The 22,617-nt window shown below is 41.4% G+C and overlaps 3 protein-coding genes across 8 annotated transcripts; 1 reads left to right on the top strand and 2 right to left on the bottom strand.

Annotated features, from left to right (window-relative positions):
• Positions 1 to 386: 386 nt before the first annotated feature.
• Positions 387 to 3,801, bottom strand: extl2 (exostosin-like glycosyltransferase 2). Of its 2 annotated transcripts, none has more exons than XM_037083964.1 (5): positions 3,669 to 3,801; positions 1,730 to 2,178; positions 1,570 to 1,640; positions 1,351 to 1,466; positions 387 to 1,254 (listed from the first exon to the last, which is right to left on the bottom strand). In XM_037083964.1, the coding sequence occupies exons 1-5, from the start codon at positions 3,755 to 3,757 to the stop codon at positions 855 to 857; spliced, it is 1,125 nt and encodes a 374-aa protein (XP_036939859.1). In that variant the 5' UTR covers positions 3,758 to 3,801; the 3' UTR covers positions 387 to 854. The 2 variants fall into 2 exon arrangements, with proteins under 2 accessions (XP_036939859.1, XP_036939860.1); XM_037083965.1 differs by lacking the exon at positions 3,669 to 3,801 and adding an exon at positions 3,400 to 3,625.
• Positions 2,432 to 10,700, top strand: zgc:110366 (uncharacterized protein LOC550476 homolog). 5 transcript variants are annotated; one of them, XR_005072124.1, is made up of 9 exons: positions 2,433 to 3,115; positions 4,089 to 4,189; positions 4,654 to 4,902; positions 5,030 to 5,131; positions 5,338 to 5,429; positions 5,820 to 6,002; positions 6,105 to 6,164; positions 6,541 to 6,810; positions 10,564 to 10,700. XR_005072124.1 is itself a non-coding variant. In XM_037083967.1 (8 exons), the coding sequence occupies exons 1-8, from the start codon at positions 2,979 to 2,981 to the stop codon at positions 6,634 to 6,636; spliced, it is 891 nt and encodes a 296-aa protein (XP_036939862.1). In that variant the 5' UTR covers positions 2,432 to 2,978; the 3' UTR covers positions 6,637 to 9,346. The 5 variants fall into 5 exon arrangements, 4 of the variants coding, with proteins under 4 accessions (XP_036939862.1, XP_036939861.1, XP_036939864.1 ...); XM_037083967.1 differs by lacking the exon at positions 10,564 to 10,700 and having other exon boundaries at positions 2,432 to 2,986; positions 6,541 to 9,346; XM_037083966.1 differs by lacking the exon at positions 10,564 to 10,700 and having other exon boundaries at positions 6,541 to 9,346.
• On the bottom strand, positions 6,882 to 22,522 carry rc3h1b (ring finger and CCCH-type domains 1b). Its single transcript, XM_037083957.1, has 20 exons — positions 22,387 to 22,522; positions 20,618 to 21,034; positions 19,371 to 19,491; positions 17,560 to 17,799; positions 17,300 to 17,475; positions 16,958 to 17,158; positions 16,711 to 16,843; positions 16,038 to 16,156; positions 15,599 to 15,711; positions 15,252 to 15,491; positions 14,393 to 14,604; positions 13,862 to 14,268; positions 13,591 to 13,749; positions 13,292 to 13,447; positions 12,816 to 13,038; positions 12,613 to 12,703; positions 12,381 to 12,477; positions 11,517 to 11,738; positions 11,117 to 11,220; positions 6,882 to 10,715 (listed from the first exon to the last, which is right to left on the bottom strand). Exons 2-20 carry the CDS (start codon positions 20,846 to 20,848, stop codon positions 10,559 to 10,561), a joined length of 3,402 nt encoding a protein of 1,133 aa, XP_036939852.1. The 5' UTR covers positions 20,849 to 21,034; positions 22,387 to 22,522; the 3' UTR covers positions 6,882 to 10,558.
• Between the last annotated feature and the right edge of the window lie 95 nt (positions 22,523 to 22,617).

The following is a 22,617-nucleotide window of genomic DNA, read 5'->3' as shown; positions in this document are numbered from 1 at the left end:
ACTGTATGGAACCATTTTATTATTTGTTTTTTTCCTCTACATTTTAAAACAAGTCCCCATCTACTTCAGCTGCTTAGGAGAATGCTGCATCACTAATGTTGTGTGGACTGGAAACATTTTCAGTCATCATGGCGTTGAGTTGAAAATGACTGAATTTTAAATTTCTGGCAAACTTTTCCTTTAACTTCTTTATTAAGTGAATTCATCCACAAATTGTATTTCGTGAAAAAGTTTTTGCTTTATTCAACTCAATCACATGATACAGTCCTACAAACCCAATGTTTATTCAAACATTGTAAAAAAAAAAAAAAAAAAAAAAGATTGTCTATGCATGCATATTACTTCACATAAAAGTAAAGATCAGAGAGAAATGGACATAATACTTCAATATTGATTCTGTTTTATTCTCTGATTATTTTTGGCCAAAATTACTTAAGAATATTAGCAGCTAACATTTATTAAAAATGTGTAGGGAATGTACGCCAAGCTCACCAACTGACACATTCCATAAACAATACTAAATGTAGTAAAAAAGACAATCAGACAGCATTAGTGTTTCATGTTTACAAACCAGGCAAACTGTCAATGTTGATCCCAAACTGACACCTGCTGGCTATAAAGTAACTGCACTATAATTCACAGAGTTGTACATGCCGAGGGAAAGGCATCTTTGGCAACAATATACAGATAACGTTAATAAATATGTCATTCTGGACCATGTGTAGAAAATCAAGAGTATTTGCTGTCTCCTTGTCTAAAGGATGAGAATCCATGACAGACCGACATTTTTCACAAACACATTTACCAGATGGCTACCTCTTTCAATCCAAAACAGTCAGCAGTGTGGCGGGTCTTCAGCCTCGAGTCTTGTGGTTTGCATAGCTGGGGAAGCCAAACTGGGAGACCATCAGGTTGGAGAAGCAGAGTGGCATAAAGCCATAGATCTGTGTCAGCCTGTTCAGACAGTAGGATCTCTGAAGGAGGTGTTCTGGACGGTGCCACATACCCTGATACCCACTGCTAGCATCCTTTTCCAGGTTGCGGAGGTCCACGGGCTTGACAAAGACCCCAGACGGTTTCTTAATGCTGCTTGTGAAGTGTTTCCTCAAATACAGGGCGACGGCAAAGTTTGTGGCAATGTCGTCACAATTCTGCGTCTCGTCCACCAGCGCGTGCACCTCTTGAGGTTGGTCCTGGAAGAGCTGCAGGTAGCGGCGGTGGAAGAAGGCAGCACCAATTAACACCATCGAGTATCTGCATCAAGCGGACCAGGATATAAGTATACATAATCAAACAAGTGGCCAAAAAGATGCAGCATATGTGGAGCTTTAAAAGAGAGGCACAACTTACTTGTCCCCTCCAGATGTTTCTGGGTCCTGCAGTTCAAAGCTGCCATAACTGTACACTCCTCCTGGCGTTGAGACATGTTTCCGCGGGACAAACCCAACAATCTGGTCTGGAAATTGCTGTGGAACCAAACATCGAACGGCTCTGGTCAGCATCACTGTGTATGTTGCAGTTAAGTGTTAAAGTTACCACTCTCATCTGTATTTTCGTTGAACCTACTACCTTCCAGACTGAGAAAGCAAAACTGAGGTCAGGAGCACTGACGAGGGTGTCGTCATCCAGCATCAGCACAGCTGAGGATCAAAGCAAAAATAAGTAAAAAGACACCAAATAAAGATGCTGACGCAGACACATACAACGTGAAAGTTGCAGACAAACTGACCATCAGTATCAATCTCAGGGAATGGTTGTAGTCTGTTACGCATTCGATTATTGGTCTGCTCCTTGAAGACCACAGGGACGGGATGAGGCCCCAAAGAGTTCCATAACTTCAGGGGTGTCTGCTCCCCCACGTTGTTCCAGACAATGATAATCCGCTGAAGGTGAGGCACTGCCTGGTAGTGGTTCAGGAGTTTGAGCAAAACGTCTGTTCGGTTGTAAGTTTGGATGATGATGGTGAATCTCTGCTCCTCCTCTGTGCTATCGCCGTGGCGGCCCTGTGCAGGATTGTCCTGCTGTGACGTGGACCGGCGAAGCACTCCCAGGACACCACGACCTCCTTGGTCCTCGGCTGGGGGCAGCAGAGCTGTCAGGGCTGCACTCACCAGGAGAAGCAGCAGAATTGGCCAAACCAAATAGGTTCGTCTGAGCCCTATGCAGCAGCGGGGGAGCCTGTGTCACAGAAGGTGCAGCACATCCTATTACAATGTACTCCAGATGTTGTCACTCCAAGTTGAACATTAGCTTTTACAACAGACTCCCCTGAGGCTAGTTGGAAAGGGTAATATATCAATATTATATTGATATCGTGCTTTGAGACAAGATATTGTCTTCAATTTTGGACAGTAAAGACGTCAACTCAGCACAGAAAAGGCAATAGACAAGAATGAAAAGTTACAATAAATCTGGCCATATTGACAACTGCAGTTGGGTAAAAGGATCGTTTGTCAGTTCTGAGAGCAAGCTAACATACAGGACCAGGTCACATGACATGGAAGCTACTGAAAAGAAACATTCATATAGAATAGAAGAGGCAGTAATATCCAATACAAAGAGGTGTGTCCTAGGTGGCCTGTGTAGTGATACAATTCGGCATTGGTTTGGAGTCACTGGGTCACATGACAGGGGAGCTATTGAAAAAAAACATAGCCATTGTCTTATTTTTGCAAAATAAATACAAAACACACTAGCAATCAAAATAAGTGTGCTACATGAAATCAGTTTAGTTTACGTTTTTTAAATCATTATTTTCACAAGTCATCAGGTCAGCATGAAGAAATGTTTGTCTTTTGAAACAAACAACTGGGTAATTTATGGATGGTCCCTAAATCTGAATCCAGCGGCAGCTAACCGTCCTCCTGCTGCCAACACTGAGTGAAACTGAATAAGAGAGAGCAGCTGGGAATATTAATCGACAATATCTATATCTACCATACATTATTTTTGTGGAGACTCTTTTACTGCATTCATTCATGTTCAGGTGAAGCTTTCTCAACACCCTGGTTCTGTCAGGAAGATCTTCTTGGTGCACATTCACAGTTTAACCAGCAACGTTAAAAGACTTGCTGGTAACAGAAGGTAAACATCTGGAGATGGACGACAGAAACCAGTAGGTTTATTTTATTAAGAAAGTGATTCCCAGAATAGTTTGTCTCGAAGGTCCAGAATCCCTAGCTAGCTCATTAGCCACGCTGTGTAAACAAATCACAGTAAATATTAGCCGACGAGTAAAACTTTCATGCTGTATGAAACCAAGACATTTTGTGCTCCACTCCTCTATTACTTCCTACGTGACGAAATACGTTGACTTTACCGCCACACGGAGGTGCTATTTGTTTTTATTTGAAGCAGCAGAAGTGATGGTTTTCTTTCTTTCCGTCACTAAACACTCACCTCATTTTGTTTGCACGTCAGACAGGCAACCCGCCAGCTTTACATGGTCGCCATGTTAACTGACTTTAACCAAAGAGCCTAAAAGCTAAGAGCTTACAAGCTAACATTAGCCGAAACGTAGTACGCGTGGCGGCCATAACTTGAAAATAGTGGACGGTTCTGTTCAAAGCCCTCAATTATTTGAAAGATCATAAATAAAACGAGATTCACTCGAGCCTTCAAGTTTGCGTTTTTATACGTAACGGTGTCGTACATCAACATTCACTCACTTGAGCGCAATTTTTGTACCCTTTGAAAGCAGACGCCATCTTTGTGGGCTGAACCAACGGATTACCCAGAGGCCTGCCTGTCGCGTCATTTGGTTTTCCTGTCGGAGACCTATCTCTTCCCACCACAGAGACGCTAATGTGTCTAAAAAAAAGGTTTAAATAAAAACTCTTAAACACACAAATTACGTCACGAACAGTTTAAACAGGGAAGTCCACACTGTGGAGGCAAGGTTTAGGTACGTGTCGTTGGTGTTTGTAAGGAGTATATAGTATGAAAAATGAGTGCTTTGGAAGGATGTGGGTAGTCTTTCTGATTGCAGATGTGTAATAGCAAGCTAGGACCCAGATGTTTGTTAAAGTTAGCAGATCAATAAGTCAGTAAAAAAGTAACAAGTTAATGACTCTTAATTTTCATCACAGGTTGCCCAGCACTGCTCAGGTGAACATGTCTGACACGTCAGTGCTGTATTGTCCCACAGTCCCACTTTCCAATGGTCTGCAGATTCCAATATTTGGATTAGGTATGTTTTATTTTGGTAAATCCTGGATGTGTATCCTGACAATGAAACAAATATAAAACTCAACATATTGTGTGGTGCTCTACCTGTGATTACCATTATTTTGTATCCATGTGTTTTCATTTACATCACATGATTTGTTTTGTTAATTAATGGATGAATGAAAAAAAATGACTGTATAATTAAATAATCAGTGTAAAACCAGTTGTAACATTCAGACTTAGAAAGGAAATTCTGAATGTCTTCCTCCCTGTTTCTTTTTTATCAAAATATTTATGTTTTTCAAAAGAAGTAACATCTGAATATGTGAAACATACATGTGCAGTGTTTTCTCTCTCAACAAGGAATACACTGTTGATTTGTGTTCGTACATGGCTTTAACAATACTGTTTCTGAATATACCAAAAACAGCAACATCGACAAAAGACATTTGAATCAAGACGTCCTAAGATTTGTCTCTTTAACAGGCACATCACATTTTGGTGGATACTCTCATGATGCCATTGTGTATGCTCTTACTGAGTGTGGCGTGCGCCACATTGACACAGCAAAGCGCTATGGCTGTGAGGAGAAACTGGGTCAAGCTCTCAGAGAAAGTGGAATACCTCGAATGGATCTCTGGGTCACTGACAAACTCTGGCCAGGGGACTACGGGTACGAAGCTGCAAAGAAGGCCTGCATCGACTCCTGCTCACAGATGGGGGTTAAATATTTTGGTATGAAACTAGTCTTCTTTGTTGTTGTTTTGCTCTGTCTAATAATGCTTCTACTGTGCATCATTAACAGTATTCCCCTCCTCTTTTGTAGTCTTTCATTAAAAAAATCACCTGCCCCCTTTTTCAGATCTGTTTCTGATGCACTGGCCGGGGTCAATGCGACCCGGCTGCTCCAACAGGGAGGTGAGAGCTGAGACCTGGAGAGCTTTGGAGGAACTTTACGAAGAAGGTACAGAATGTAGATAGATACTTCATTGTCATTACATTTTGCAATAGAGCAAAACCTTGTTCAGCAGCAATCCAGGTCATGACTGCATCAAATATAAATATACAAAATGTGTATGTTATGAATAGTTGATAATATAATGTTCCTAAAATTCATAAAATGCTGAGCGTGGGATATTTCATGCAGCGTAAGTATCTCTGTCACTGAAGGGGTGTGCCGCGCTATTGGAGTGAGCAACTTTCTGGTCCACCACCTCGAACAGTTAAAGGAAGACTGCGGTGTTGTGCCACATGTGAACCAGGTAGGGCATTGAGTTGTGTTTTTGTTTTGTTTTGTTTTATTTTTTTCATACAATGTATTTATTTGGTTCTTAGGGGAATTCAGGAATGATATTTTTGTTTCAGGTATGAAAATAACAATGAAGATAGTTGTGGGGGTGAGGGTGAGACAGCTCCTTCACGAGGGTCCCTATATCCACACCTACGGCAGTATTTTCTAAGTAGCTTCCTTCCATAAACCCTATATTAGTCTGCTGTTTGAGAACTAACTTGCCCCATACACATTCTCTGACTGAGAATCATTTTAGACTCTGATTTATGCATACAAAATGACTAATGAGAATACAAGTAAGTGCTAAGCTGCATACATACGGTAACTTGCCTGTTATACATCTTAAAAATGTCCTCATCAGGTGGAGTACCATCCTTTCCAGCAGCCCAATAAGCTGAAGGAGTACTGTCAGCAGGAGGGAATCGTGTTTGAAGGGTACAGTCCTCTGGCCAAGGGTCAGGTCTTAAGCAACCCGACTGTTCTCCAGATAGCAGAAAAGTACAGACGCACACCGGCTCAGATTTGCATCCGCTGGAGTATTCAGGTTGTTATAAGTGATCAGATTTTGCCCTAAGTTGAGCTGAGCACATGAAACATATGTCTCAACTGATATAATTAATGCTATGGTCCTCCTTCTTTTCCTCAGAATGGAGTTGTCACAATACCGAAATCCGTCAAAGAGAAGAGGATAAAAGAAAACTGTCAAGTGAGTTGGAATTGCTACGGACTGTCTAGTTATTGATAATGCATTAGATTGTAAAAAAAAGTCATTACGGTGCGAAATGTTTTACAACAGGATTTACATTTGTATTAAAGGTGCAATATGTAAGAAATCTGTTAGCTTAGACATGTAGCTGGTGGCTTGGACTGGTATCATGCAAGAGGACGAGCACGCTAACATCAGTAGATATCACTGATATCAAAACTCGTATTTCTTCACATTCTGTTGATATTTTTAGTTTGAATAAGTTTAACTCAGTATTTTCATCTACATTCCTGACATATTAGACCTTTTGAGAGATAGACTGAATTAAATGCATTTCTTCATTTCACCCTCTCCCTCCTCTTCTACCTGTATGTAGGTGTTTGGGTTCCAGCTGGAGGAGTTGGACATGGCCACTTTGGGGAGTTTGCATGATGAAAGACATGTGACATGGGATCCAACAGACGTGGAGTAACAATATGCCAGATAACCCAGAGAGTGAATTAGTTTTGAAGTGCCTTACTTTATACGTATTTAAAAATAAATGTCTTACTACAAAATATTTGCCTCTGCTGAAATAAAACTTGCAGTGAGGATTTGAGCTTGTGCTGCCAGAGACGGGACAGGAGCATCCCTCAGACACATTCTGGTAATTGCACAACTACAGCTGAAGTCGCTCTTAAACTCTGATTAAAATAGAAAACAATGACACAACAATTCTGAGTTAGCAATATCATTTAATCTTTTCCCCTCAGCTTAGAATCACTGTTGTACATAAGTTACACTTTGTTTTCTCAATTTCACAGGTTCATTTTTTTCTCTCTTCAAACTTCCAGTTTGACCTCCCTCTCGTATCAAACGAAAAAAAAAAGCAGATTGTATTATACAAAAATGCAAACCAATTTTCACACAGTGAATTCTCTTACAAAGTCATAAAATGGCGTAATAATGGCTACATCCACATTGGAGGAAGATAATTCTAGACATTCCTTAATGGAGTATAATATACATATAAAAACTTCTTTTTTCTTGCTGAAATCAAACCTGTACCTTAATTTAAGAGATATTTTACAAGGGAGTAATCATATAAAATAGCCATTTGCGAATTTCCCCAGAAAGTCAGGGAATAAAATGTGAGCCTCAAACAGCAGTAACAGAGTTCAGTGGTCAAGGGTGGGAGTGGAGGGGTTAATTATGTAAATGAGGCGTTGAGGCAGCAGTTCCACTCAGAAACAAAAACACACAAGAGATTGAAATGAACATCTTTGCTATTTACTACAAAGTAAACCACCCCATTCATCATTGTCATATGTCAGTTCTGCTAAGCTAAAGGCGTTTTTAGGCTCATTCGGACCTGCAGGGGGGACCCAGCAGGTAGAATCAACATTGTGATAGTTTTGGTTGACTCGCACTGAGAGAAGTGAAAAAACAACGCACTGAATTAACACCATCAAATGTCGCCAATTCATGGAATTATAACTGCAGAACAAAAGTTATTGTGTGAATGTCACTCAGATACTCTTATAGCTGTTGACTACACATCAGGTCAGATGATGCTTTAAAGACTGTAAGACTTGTAGGTCAGTAAATTCACTCAACTATTGCAGAAACAAAAAAACAAGAGAAAGAAAAAAAAAAAGCTAGGTCAACTTTTCCTTTAAAAATAAAAAATACACATTTTGCGTCAAATCATAACAGATTTGCATTATTGTAGTTTCATAAGAAATGTTCAAAATAGGGGAAATCTACTAGAGTCTCTTTGTATGACTCTAAGTCATGCCAATTCAGTGTAAATTACTATTTTTGAGATTATCTCATGCGCCTAAAGCAGACAAGGTAAAGGAGCATTGCAAGAGGATTTAAGGCCAACCTTTCATCAGAGACTTCCTGAATATCCTCTTGTAGGGCAGGGGTGGGGAAAAAACCCCAAACACTTTTCTAATACCTCAACACTATCACCCAGTACAGCACACTTTGAGGGAAAAAAATAGGGTACATTTTCTACAATACAATCTAGCACACACAAAACGTCTCCATAAATTTTCCAAAGTTACAGAATTTTTGTCTTCTTCGGAAGCATAGTCTATAAAGAACATCTTTGTTTGAACACAAAAGATTAAGTGAACACACATCAATGCGCACAGAAGTCCTTCGTCTGGGAAAGGATAAAGTCTGTGTTGGCAACCAGTGGACAGAGAACAAATCAAACAAAACAAACAAAAAAAAAAATGCTGATTCTAGTAGAGATCATTTAATATAAATGCTGAGCGAGTAAAATAAGAGGTGGCACATTAATAGTGCTTTAGTATATTAATGTATGTATACATACTCATATGTATAAGTGAGCTGTGTACCTAAACAATAAATGTAGCGAGGAGCAGCCAGAGGCCTGAAGTGTGGTAGGAAAATTTGAAGGAAAAAAAAAAAGAAAAACCCAAACATCCACTATTCATGGTGCTGACTAACTGGAAAAGATGCCCATCAAATAATCCACAAAACATTTGTGTCTTTATTTATTTGACTCATCAGTTATCAGGGATTTGTCAAACTGTCAGTTTCACAGAACCCCTCGTCTGACCTGAACGACAGCTCAGCGTTAAGCGACTTGCCCTGGAGCGTCTCCTCTATCCTTCAACCGTTCAAACACAAGGACTCACTCGCTCTCAGCAGAGCTATAAAACTGTAGCCCATCATGCTAACTGTTTACAAAAGGCAAAGAGCTCCATGTCGAGCATCAGCAGTAAACAATTGACATGATGGAGAAAGAGCAATAATAGTGGCAATGGTGGTGATGATGACATTGAGGTGTGAGAAAGAAAATGTGAAAGTGAGAACAGAATGTTGTACAACTCTCCAATAAAGATGTTTAAATATAATCACATCTGCTTTTTGTGTGGATAGCTATATTTGACTGTCTGGTGTGTCCCCCCCCCCCCAGAGACCAACGCTAATCTCCTCAGCTGTAAACATGATTTCAAAAGTACTGTGTGAAGCTAAAAACGCTACAACAGTTTCCTTTCTACGAGCACAAAAGATAAGTCTGGGTTTTGCTTGGAATTCAACCATTTCATGACAGAGAGGAGGACATGCGCGCAACTCTATAAAGCCTTCACTGGGTAGGCCACACCCCCCAAATCATAACAACACAAAAGCATGAAAAAAATTAGACCAAAAAAAAAAAAAAACCACAAGGGAAGGCAACTTCATAGAAGTTAGGAGAACAAATGACAAGATAATCCCAATGGGGAGGCCTTTTGTGTGGCCAGATGAGAAGCTCTGAGGAGGGAAATCCTTATTTACCCTGACAGACAGGTTTACACTCATTCACCTGACTCCTGAGGCTGAAAGAGCTACTCTCTCAGCCTGATCGTTTGCATATAACCAGAAAACTCAGCCATTTTTTGAGCATGCTGTGAAGGATTTCATAACCTAATCTGCTTGGACTGAATGCAGCCCTACGGAGAACAGGCGAAAGCCGACCGAACCACGAGGTCACACCACGACCGAGAGAAGCACGGTAGATTCCCTTATAGAAAACATGTGGAAAGGTCATTATCAAAAAGACTTGTTGCAATCCTTAAAACAGAATGCTTCAATTAAATATAATATACTGCTTTTCAAGTATGAAACAGATATATGATGTGTTCATAAAATGCACTAATAAAATCATACTTCTCGTGGCAGGTGAGGACGTGCATGTGGTGCTAAAGTGATTTCTAAAAAACACCTCGCATTTCTGTTTCAGATGAATACTGGTGGAATACTAATGCTTTTCCCTCCTCAGACCATCTAGATCTGGGCAACCACTTTTTTTTTTCTTTTTTACGATTCTGGGGGTGAGTACCAAGCGACACACTTCCTACATCGTCTTCATAGATAGTCAAATTGTAACAACAGAGGTTCCTCAGAGTGCATGCGATGTGTTGAGATAGTGCTTACTGACCTGCTCCTTTGTATCTAACCGTTCATTTATATGTATGCCGAAAACAATCTGATATGAGGAGGATCAGGCAAATACTTAATGTTTGTGTGTTAATGAAAGATGGAATAGGCCTATCCATGCTGAATGTAATTATAATACCACTGTCAACGTCACCACCATTTCTCTTCCTAATATATCTATTGTGAGCCTTGTTAATCTATAATCCCAGTACAAAAAAAGAATGAAAAAAAAAATTAAACACACACAAGAAATGTTATCATATGCCCTGGTTTCCAGGCAAGGAAAGTCATTAAAAAAAGCTCATTCACAGAACAAAAAGAAAGAAAATTCATATCACGGCAGATACTGCTCATCTTCTAAATAGAATGGGTGTGTGTGTGTGTGCCTGTGCATGCTTTTCAATTGAGCATCTTGTGTGTGTGTGTGTGTGTGTGTGTGTGTGTGTGTGTACTGCCTAAGAGCAGGAATGGACAACGCCATTCTTCTGCATCTCTGAACCAGTGGCACCAGGATCAGAGCACATGCTCAACGCAGACGTCTTATTGGTCAGTGACAGCATGGACCCGCCCACTGCACTTTCTTGCAGACTGCTGGAGCCATTTGACACCTCGCTGGATTCAGGAAAGAGGAAAAATACAAGTGAGAATGATAACTCCTTAACCCGTTATGGCTGCAATTTATGACATTTTTCATTGTCACTTAATAGGCCGATTTATGTCAAGATTAACTGATAATTCTGTAAAATGGTTAAAAAAAAAAAAAGAAAGAAAGACGTGGAAAAAATCTTGTAACAAATTCATAGATCATAGTGACATTACTTAAATTGCTTCTTTAACCAACCAACAGTTAAAAATCCTAAGATTCTCCATCATCTATCATAAATGGTGAAAAAATACAGCAAATCCTCTTATTTAAGAGGCAGAAATCAGAAAATCTTAAACAAATGGCTCTGCAGAACAGTTGGTTGTTGCAGCTCTAAATTATGCACATATAGTCAAACGTGTATAATCACCCAAGAGCCAGCGAGATTTCCTCCAGCTGTGTCTTGTGCTCTGGTTGTCCATTCTCTGCAGGTTTCATCTTGTACTGCTGAACATCATGGGCTACTTGGTTTTCCTGGTTTGGGGATGGACAAAGCAGACTTAGTTTTCTGGAGAGACACCCAGCTACATATTTTGTTTTTATTAAAATGTGGATCTTATCAGAGCCATAGCCTAGATTACTACAACTGATAGTGTTTTAAAGTCTAATAAGAGGCTTCCATGATGTCCACAGATGGTGTTATAATACATACACTGAACATCCATTTTGTTCAGGACACAGTGGAATGTGGAAGTATCCCCTCCATCAACAGACTCTCTTTAAATCAATAATTCCACCTTATCCCAAATGTATCCAAGCATCACCCTTACCAAAGCCATCTCACGGGTCCTCTTGCCAATCTCTCTCTCCACCTGGTGGAGCTCCAGGCTTAGCTGTTCACTGGATACAGCTACTGTATTTGCTCCCCCTGCTGGCCACTTGGCCTGCTGCTGCTGCTGGGCTACTGCTGCCGCCTGGCTCTGGCTGGACTGCACAGGCTGTCCTGCCAATGCGCTGGCCTCCCTCTGCAGCAGCAGAGAGTTACTGGCAGCCTGGAACAGTGAGACAGGAAGTGAAGAAGGCTGAGTGTGCATTTCTGACAAATATCTGAAGGAGTACGGCACAGTGATGACTGTATTTTGAAAGTGACTAGACAGGATGACTGTTAACCGCTGATATAATTATCATGAGAAATGAGAGCAAGGTTATAGAAAACATTAGGTATAGAGCCATTTGATTTCTAAATAAAAGAAAATGTAGAATGTTTATAAAAGTAGAATGTATTAAGTAGCAATATTTCATCAATGTATGTACTTTCTAGACCTTTGAAGGTCCCCTTGCTAGACATTAATATCATGTGGTGTAGGAACAACCAGAAAAATGAGTTCCTGACAGGGAAAATTCTTATGAACACCCTCTCAAGTTGGGACAACAAGTCGGAAATTTTGGTAGTTGGCTTTGAAGTTATTTAGGCAGAACACGACAGACCAAATGTTTGGTTGATGGTAAGAAATGTTTTTTTAATCTGTGTATATGCTCACGTCATTTTGAAAATGATTAGTTGCCATCTTCACTGTAGCATCCATTTTGTTTCAACATTACGACTGCCGCATTAGATCATGACGAATGGAGTAAAGACTTTCCAACTCGGGAAATGGGACCACCTAAGAAGCATGTACGTGGATTGAACATACCTCCATGCTTCGCATCTGGGTCTGTTGGTTGATCTGTTGGTTGACCTGCTGCAGCTCAATCTTTAACTGTTCTCTGTCTGGGGCTGCCATAGGTAGGCTGCAAGGGTGAAATACAGTGAAAACTGATTTAAAATCATCTCAAGCCACAAATTTTCACTTGTATTCATGTATTTCTGATAGCTTCCTAAAAGCTTGATTATCATCAAATAGGAAAAAATCATGCACAACTTACCGCTCACTTAAGTGTCCCTGAGAGGCAGAGGCAGTCTGGTGGGAGGGGTATGAAGCTCCACCCCATCCTACATGGCCTCCGTATGTGTATTCTGTAAGACAGATGGTCAAATGGATGTTTATGATTACAAACTGTAACAATTAAACATATAATCTCTATAATCTCTGTTAATTAGTCATTAATACCTTGTTGCAATCTCATACCTGGCATAGCCATATGTTTAGAGTTTGGGTTCTGGGGAGTGGAGGCCATAGCCTGCACTGGGCAGGTGGTCTGGTAGCCAGTCTTTGAGGTGCGAGAAATGGCACCGAAGCGTGATACAGTGGGCTGGGGGCCAAACGGGATAATCGGGTCATCATCCTTGACTTCTGTACCCCTCCTAGGAGCCTCCAGCGATGGTTCTCTCAGATCCTTAGCTTCCACATTCTGACAATGGGAGAACGAGGGATATAAAAGAAGCGGTTAGAGAGGCTGAGGCTACATGCATAAATTTCCCTATTTCCACCTGCTTCTCTACTGTAAAATAAACACTGTTTTTGTTTGAGGAATAAAGAGGGTTCAACAAAACAAAACATGTAGCTATCAGAGCAGGTTACTTAGACAAACAGGATCAGAACGCATCATTTTCCCTTCCCTTTGGAAAAAATACTGACAGTGTTACTAACAGATCTGAACTCACCATCATCTCCATGGTGCCAGGAACCATAACATCTTTGGGTTTGGCGTCCTTTGTGCCAATGTAGGAGCCAATGGTTTCACAAGACCAGGGGGAGTATTGCCCTGCGTAGTCAGGCTCTCTGCATTTCATCATGGTTTTTGAGCTCTCCTCCCCATACTGCAAACACAGAATATACAAAGAGAAAGTAGTGTTACTATTACTTCCAGTACCTCTTTTTAACGATTACACCACAATGTGCGTTGCTGTTCCTGATACTGGAAACCAGTCACAGAGATGTATGTAATTCACATAGTGCTAACCTCTGGAGGATAGTCACTGGGGAAGGAATGGGAAAGAGTGGGGGAGGCAGCAAATGGTGGAGGAGAGATGACCTTCCTTTCCTCCAGCTGCGATAACAGCTCCTGGCGACGTCGGTGCAGGTAGTCAAGGCTGGGCTGTGACCCACCATATGATGGTCCCTAAAACACACACACTCAAATATTAGAGCTGAACAGCTGGCATTTTTTTTTATTGGTATATAAATGGGATGGTTGTACATACATTTAAAGGAAAACCCCTGAAATGACTCACCCTGACATAGGTCCTCATGGGTGGAGGCTGGGCACCTGGTGGATAGTAGCCATCTGGAGGGTATCTATCCCGTGCACTATGCTCCTGGTGGTAAAGTGAATTGGCCTGTGCTGTTGACGGTGCAGGGACGTCCAGAGGGGCAGGGCTCATTCTGACCAGGCCATCCCTCTGAGATTGGTAAGCCTGTGGAGGGGGTGGTGGGCCAGAATAGGTCCCATGGCGACCCCGATCATGGTGTGGAGGATGTGGGTAAGAGAAGGGTGGACCGGCGTGAGGGGCCTGGTATGGGCGTTCTGGAGGGCCGTAGCCAGGGTAGGGGTCCTGATAAGGGGGCCCTGACTCACTGGGTGGAGGAGGATTACGCATGTAATCCCGGGGAACATACTGTGGCTGCTGGTAGGGGTACCCTGAAAAAAATAACGCCCGACTTTTATTAACATCACTTTCCTAAAACATCTCTAGGCACAAAATAAAAAGATGGCAACTTTACACCAGTCACAAGCGCAGAAGCACAATTTCCTCGACCCATACCTGTGGAATATTGTGAGGGTTCATACTGAGAAACAGAGGGTGGTGGGCGAGCGTCGTAGCACATATCAGAGAGCTGTGGCTGGGGGTACACTGGTGAACCTCTGGCCACCACTGGCATGTGCTTTACCCCAGAGAGGTGGTCCGCTGGCATCCTTGGGTGGGCCATGGCATGAGGTGGCAGTGGCATACCGGGTTTGGGCATCTGGTCCATGCTACAGGGACAAATGTCAGCAATCATGAGTCATAGCCAACCTGCAGTTTTTCCCATAAACCCATTATTCAAATATGATTCTACAAAACCGACAATGACATTTGCCCTATCCTTGGTAGACACAACCTTACCCCAACTTTGTACTCTTTAGTGGTTGCATCCACTAGAGCTGTCGACAGCTACAGACAAAACGTAACACTAAAACATTACCAAAAGTAGAGCAGCAAATAAATATTTTATTAGTTGGCAACTATGAAATAAATCGCCAACTATTTTGCTTGGTTTTTTTTTTTAAACAAAAAAACGTTCTGGTTTCTTTATGACTCCTCTATGACAGTAAATCTAATATATTTCGGATTTGGGCAAAACAAGACATTTCTAAAACTAAAGCTTGGTTATTCTTTCAGTACAAAATTCTTCTTTTTTGGATGAATATCACTAATTTCATTTGAAGTATTAGATTTTTACTCCACGTATGGGAATGCAATTATAAAAGAGTGTAGATAACTTATTTACAGGTCTAAATTTCAGGAGTCTGAACCACAACCTAGAGAAAAGAAACAGCAGAAACTGCAGACTACATAGCACATGTTCCTGCCTGTAATTTGGCTGTCACAGACTTGAATGCACAAAGAATGCTATACTCACGGATCAGGTGGTGATCCTGGGGCACTGGGACTCCCTCCGTCCATCTTCATGGGTTTACGCAACAGCTCATATGGGACTGTGTCGGTGCCACGGGCAATCAACTGGGGCAAAGAGGGTGCGCCATTGGTGAGGGGTGAAGGCTTCCTGGTCACTGCTACATCAAGAGGAAGGCCGTCATCTGGCATGAGCCCTCCTGAGCCAGGGAGGCGAGCTGCCAGGCGCTTATTCATCTTACGATACCTGACGAAACATGAAACACAGCACAACATGTTTAAGAGATGCTAGGTGGTGTGAAAACAGTTTTATTAAGGGGAGAATGCTACATGGTGGCATTTGTCAGAACTCACTTCTCCAGTTCTTCCTGAGAGTGAGCAAAGGTGCAGCTGGCTCCGCGAGGACAGCCTCCCTTCTGCTTCATGTCACGACACATGTATGTCTTGTACTTGCTGTGTTGAGGAGGCTAAAAGAGAGACAAGTATTATTAATACAGAAAACATATACCTCTTGTGTCAATATGGTTAAACCCTATTCAAGGATGTTGCCTAGCACAACAACAAACCAAGCTTAACACACTGGCGTGCTGATATCAAACATGACAGGACAGTACAGATAACATCTATTTCACCACAGACCTTCACAGCTTCAAAGTGCATCTCTACAAGTCTTATCATTGATGTATTAATGATGGTAGTGGTCAGACTGTGACCTTCAGTCAGGGGATGGATTAACTCAAGAACGCAAAGGGACTGGGCCCTGTTTTTTCTGTGGTCCATTGCATAAACTGACCTGTTGAGGGTCAGCTCCTTTCTTGCTGTGGTTCTGAATGAAGTCCACCAGACCATGCACCACTGTTTTCACTGCAACCAGCCCTTTCTCGAGCTGCTCCCACGTAGGAGGGGGAGCATCTGGGGAGAAACATATGTAGATATGAGATAAAAAGACTTTTGTCTAAGTTTTTTTAAAATCAAACATGATTCAAAACAGTGATTCTATAATAGGAATTAATTAAAGTGCCTTTCTCAAAAGCTCCTCAGCTGGTTGGCCCTCAAACTTAATGACAGTCAGGTCTGGGAAAATTTGGCATTTGAATTCATGCGATGGTCAAAACATGATGGAACTCCAACATTCATGAATCGCAGCCAACTTTTCTAACTTTACTCTGTTATAAAACATGTGGACGCCCCATTTTTCAATGAGTTACACTTAAAAACTACATTTAAAAGGCAGACCATTGGAGGACACTTGGCCCCGCAAATTAAACTAATATATTTTAGGGTCAGTTACACGGTAATGTATAGGACATCTACACTCTGGACAATTCATTTTGACAAGATATACTAGAATATTAGGAAAGCTGTTAGAGAAAGAAGTGAAAGATGCAAAGGTCATTGTGTGAATTCCAGCTTGTGACACTGCGTCATGTCAATACAAAATAAAGATTCCTGAAGTTGTTTCTCACCAGGACTTGGATCAATGTTTGCCAGCAGCTCCAGGTGAGGCCGCAGTCTGTTGAGGTTGGCTGGGTCTCCGGTCCTCTGCAGCGCAATCGTCAGCTCCTGAACACTCTGAGCAAAAGATGCTGGGGTCTGCAGCTGTGCCAGAAGAAAAGAACATGCTTTAATACAAGTATCACAGAACACACAAATCATCTAAGAAATACACCATGATGTGAAAACAAACAAAATACAGTTACATCTCATACTCACCTTATCTATGATAGACTGCATGTGTGACTTGTGAGATTGATCTCCATATAACAGAGAGGACCACTGGTCAGGTGCGATGCGCAGCCCACCCTCCATGGCAATCTGAACTATCTGAGAGTCGTGCTCGCGACGCAGAGCCTCGTAGGTTCGGAACTCCTCTTTAAGCTGCATCAGGGATGAATCCTCATCACGTTTGGTAACCTATGCAGACACAGAAAGAGGTAAAGAGTGTATTTTTTTGTTAGTTTTGTCCTGTTCTTCTGCAGAGAGCTTTTAATGAGTTTCAAAACTTCTTAATAACTGACAAACTTAAAAAAAAAAAAAATTCAGCCAGTGACATACCTTGAAGCAGGAGGCCCTGTAGAGGAGTTGAACCACATGGCCTATGCTAGTTTTAGAGGCCTGTGGGAAGCGAGGCTCAAGTCTCTGGACTACAAAGAGAACCAACACCTTCCTGGATAGAGCAGAACCGTCCTCTAGAGCTAGAAGGACCAACTTTAGAGCTTCCTCCTGCATGGCTGGGAGAGGACGGACATAAAAACCATCAATGACAGTTGATAGAAAGTTCTCACTCTGCTGGTAAGGTAAGGAAAACTACATACCCGGCCCGAGAAACTGACATCCTCGTGCACGGACAGCAGCCCACAGATTGGAGGAGAGCTGCTGTGGATTCTGGTGCTGCAAGATGAGTTCGGTGACAGTTCGCTCGCCCAGAGAGCGGGCAGCTCTCATGGCTCTAACACGGCCCTCCTCCTCCACCAGCTGGCAGTGGACCAGAGTTACCAGTTTCCTCTGCATGGGCCGACTTAGCATGCTCTGGGCTGTGCTGCTCAGACCCACACCTGGTGAGAGATTAGAGATGACAACCGGTAAACCAACAGGATATACACCCAGTTGCCAGTTTATCTGATACATTTTTTATCAACAGGGAACTAAACTGAATAAACAGCTCATGTCTGACTGCATAGATAATGCCCATATTTCAAGAAGATTTGTCAGAAGATCATAGTTATTTGAAAGATATAAGCCTCTTTGTTGATACTAAAATGTGTTAGGCTGTGTTTAAAGAACACTGCATGTGTCACTTGATGCTTGCAGTCCAATAAAGCTTGCAGTTTTAGCAGATTCATTCGGTCATTTTTATGACAAGCGGAGCAGAAAATTCAGCAGCAATTCTAAGTGACACTATTATCTTGTTTGATTTAACTTCCTTGTGTTTAAATAAACAAAAATTAAAACACATAATTTACTCAGTTTTAGTGAGAAATTAGCCCATTTACACTGTTTTCAATTAAAAGTATATTTTGCATAAAACGTTTAATGGTAATCATAAACAATTACCAATATTTTTACCAATCAACTGCATTCAATTAACATGGTCAATGACGGATGAAGGGAATGGCTTAAAATCTGAACCCAAACAAAGAGATATCAAGGACAGCGCTATTATCAAACCTTTTCATACTGCCACACAAGCGCATTGTGCTTTAATTTCTTAATTTGCACCTGTACCGTTTACACATTTACAATTAATGAAATTTTAAATCAATTCTGCCATTAGACACTAAGGTTAGTCTAAAACATTCTGTTTCAGAGTCCTGTTATCATTGAATTTCAGGTGTCTTTAGCAAGAGCTCATTTTAACCCTCTCTCTTTGAAAATATAATTTGAGCTTCCCTTTGTTATGAGTTTTATTAATTTGAAACGAAAATGTAGTAAAGTGGGAAAAGTGGCTCCATCAAAACATTATTATGTTACAAAACAGCCATTCAGGAGCACTAGTGATGAGATGTGTCTCTGTAACATGTGTCCATGTTTAATATAGTAGTTCTGCTTTTCTATTTTTAATGACATCTGATCTGCCACGGTCCAACTCAAACCACAAGAACTATTCAAAGCCTAATCAAACATCTAATATTATCTTTTTTCAGCCTATGCATTACATCATGGTATAGTATTAAACATTCTAGTTTTGATATTTTCAACTGATGACATAGTTAAAAATGTAAATTGCTTATGACCTGGTGATGTGATATAATCACAACTTCATGAGTGGAAATTCTGACTGAACTCCAGGTTCATTACTTCAAGCTTATTTTTTTTTTTAAATGTTTGTCCTTATGGAAATTACTGACTACTGCATTTATAACTGTTGTTTTCCATCCCATTCTTGTTCATTGTATAACACGGACACGCAGAAAGCACTAACCCATGCAGCACTTTTTGAAAAAGGAACAAGGCCACGACTATTACTGTTCACCTCACACCCGTATTCTCACACATTAGAACACATGGAACCACCAAGAGTAGACTTCCCGTTTTAAAAACAACCTTCAGAGTTTCATTTAAAGGCAGCAAGAGTGTCAACAGATGGTAATAAAGGCATAACAAGCTACAAAAGTGTGCGTTGTACCTCTTGTGTTGCTGAGAGGTTTGAGGTAGAGGGCCAGCTCCTCCACACACTGCCTGGCCTCCTCATAATGCTGCGAGTCCTCCGGACTGGTAATCAAGGCAACTGGCTGAGCCTTAGGAACCTGCAGGAGAACACAGGGGGTCAAAATAATGAGAAAAAATATCATGTCGCAATAGCTGGAACAATGAAATTGGACTGACACACACACAAAAAACACATCTGACAACAATGGACAACTATTACATTGTACAAAAGGCTTATGCCACATTTTTGGAGGTCAACACTGAACTTAACACATCTCAGCTCACAATGCTATTGATCGCAATTTAACATACAGCCAAGACACCTCAAAGAAGCATTTTTCTAATTATCAGAGCTGCAGCGTGCAAAAACCTGTCAAGTGTGATTTAACATTTTCATTGGTCGCTCCAGTGCACCAGAAATTTAGTGATTTATTTTTCTAAACTGTTGAGGTCACTGTAATTTCTTATTGAGTGTGCCGCTATTTGAATTTACCTTTGATCCTGTTAAAGGATTATGCACATAATGTGATGAGTAACTACATTAAATTGTACTATTGGGCTCACCAATGCAACTGGTGTGAAAAGTTAGTCTGGAGCCTCCATTATGTTTCTATTTTCATGCTGAGACTGTGCAAATAAAAAAATAAAAAAATCATTCATGAAAACAAACTAAATAAGTATACCATCTTAACCCTGCTGATCTGTATTGACAGAGATTTTCAATGCACTCAGCTATGAAGCAAGACATCACAGCCATGACTATATCAGACACTCAACCAGCTCATCATCAATGCACTGACGTTATCCATTATCATACACTGTATGACTGGAAACTTGACCAACAAACCCAACACGCCATTAGCTGGGCCTCACCCTGTTGGTCAAACACCACCTCAGAGAAATACAGCCGTACTGATCGTTCCAGGGCTCAATAAACAACAGAATTAAAGTCATTGCTCAACGACTGAAGCATGACTCATAGAAAGAATCTCCTAACTATGCACATCATGCAACATCCTGTGCCAAACATTCGAATAAAGTCCATAAACAGTAATTACAGAAAGCACCACACTGTCAACACAAGAATGGTACATTAAAATGTTCAATTATTCAAAACACACCCATGAGCTGTTAACCTTCTCCATGACCTCGCGACAAGAAGGACTTTGCATAGATGTCGTTATCTAATGAAAGTATACAAATACAGAAAGACACCAGTCTTACCTGGCCTCCCACCAGCTGCAACAGGGCCGTGTTGACAGGTAGCTGCTCGATGTCTGTGCTGATGGCTGTCTGGTCAAACGGACAGGCCTTACGGTGCAACTTGTTCAGGCACATCTTGCAGACCGTGTGTCCACAGCCCAAGCTGATGGGCCGGCGAACAGTCTCCTCAAATGTCTGTGTGCAGATCGGGCACAGCAGGAACTCTGTCCATTGTGGTGCTTGGACTGGCATGGTTATATGTTGATGGGACACGTGTGTGTAAATGTGTGTAAGTTTTAACACAGAGAAAAGAAATCAAATAATATATATATTTATATATGGAAGATTCCACTGGAATCAAAATGTTTTCTTCCGAACTCAATCGTTCTTAAATGTTCTCACACATTGTGGATTTTGGATCACATCGCGTGATGAATACTGGAAGAAAAGAGGGAAAGAAAGAAAAAGGGGGAATTAATAATGAGCAAGCAATCAGCAAATTTGAGGACACAATGCAGTTTTACATGCCTACCTCTTACATTACAACAGAATTTAAGTTAATATATAAACATGGCTTTGTTGTGTATGGGTGCATCTGCAGCTGAGATTGGCATTTTAGGCAAAGGGATTGCAAAGTAGGATTTCCGCAGGACAACTGATCCTTCACTACGTTAAACATCACAAATCTACTATCTGAAGTCTATTTAGCCGCGACTACACGCCGGTACGCAATGTTTAACCGCAACACGAAACAAATTAAATATGAAATCAGACGTGACACGGCACATATTAGTAAGATATAGAGGAAACAAGCGACGTAGAGGGATCAAAACAACTGCTGTGTGGCCTACTTACAAGAGCTGGTAACCACTATGACTATGGACAAAGGGTCCTGAAGAGGCTAACAACCAAGTCCCTCTGCGCTATCTAACTTATCGTGAAGCTAACGTTTGCTAACAGAGTTGGGCAAAATTATGCTTCCAGCATTAAATACATTTCTGGTATCAAAGAATTGTTGTCACGACTGTTATCACATTGATTCTTTTGATTCTCCGTGCATGTGTAATGTCGTAACAGAAATACGGCGATACGTTAGCTAACTCGATAACTGTAGGTAACGTTAGCGTACTTTTAGCAAGCTAAGCTATGGGTGGCTAGTTTGCTAGGTTAGCTAGCGAGCAAACGTCGTCTGATTTAAAAAAGGAAAAAAAACTGTTGCTTTATAGTCGAAAACTATCCACTGGTTGGTAATGAAACAACTATAATTCTTGGAGTGGCCTTGATAAATAACTCATAACACTGCCGAGGACATTAGCTACCATCTCATGTATTGGTTTAAGAAACGGTAGCTCCAGAAGAAGCACAGTGACACTGTAAAGTGGAGCCATTTGACTCTCAACGGCGAGATTATGTAACGCTAGCATCCGAAACTACCCAGCAACCCAACCGCCTTGAACATATGTTTCTTTTCACCAGACGCACTGACGCCAATTTTACTTGCGTCCAAATTTCCAGGCTCATGGCAGAATTGTGTTTTGGACACGTTTTCCGAGACGAAGCTAACTCTTGTCGTCGGACTGAGCACAGAAGGCTAGCAGCCTAGCGAACAAACCGTACTCCTCCCTCTAGTAGCAGTTAGCTCGCTAGCGAGCGAGCTAGCCGCCGTCCACGCTAGCAGCAACTAGCTAACCATAGCTATGCGTCATTAAACGTGACTTAAACAAAATAATGCAACTTCCACTCGTAGTTTCCGTCGGAACAAACATAACATTGTTGTCGATGCTACTCACTCATTCCAAAAGACTTGGAAGATTTTCATCTTTCTTTAGGAAATTGTTGCGATATTTTCTTGCCATGTCGACTGTGCAGCTTAGCTGCTGCCGAGGTTTGGGGAGGGTGTCAACTCGAAAACAGACTCGCTAGCCGGTTACAGCTAGCTGGGCGAGATGTGCGTGCGAATGTGCGCGCGCGTGTGTGTGAGTGATTGTGAATGGCGCCCTCTTCTGTCAATGAGCCGTATG

Source organism: Acanthopagrus latus, chromosome 21 (assembly GCF_904848185.1).
Source record: "Acanthopagrus latus isolate v.2019 chromosome 21, fAcaLat1.1, whole genome shotgun sequence".
Classification (NCBI taxonomy): Eukaryota; Metazoa; Chordata; class Actinopteri; order Spariformes; family Sparidae; genus Acanthopagrus; species Acanthopagrus latus.
Note: the sequence above shows the minus strand (reverse complement) of the source record. Positions and strands in the feature narration are given on the sequence as shown.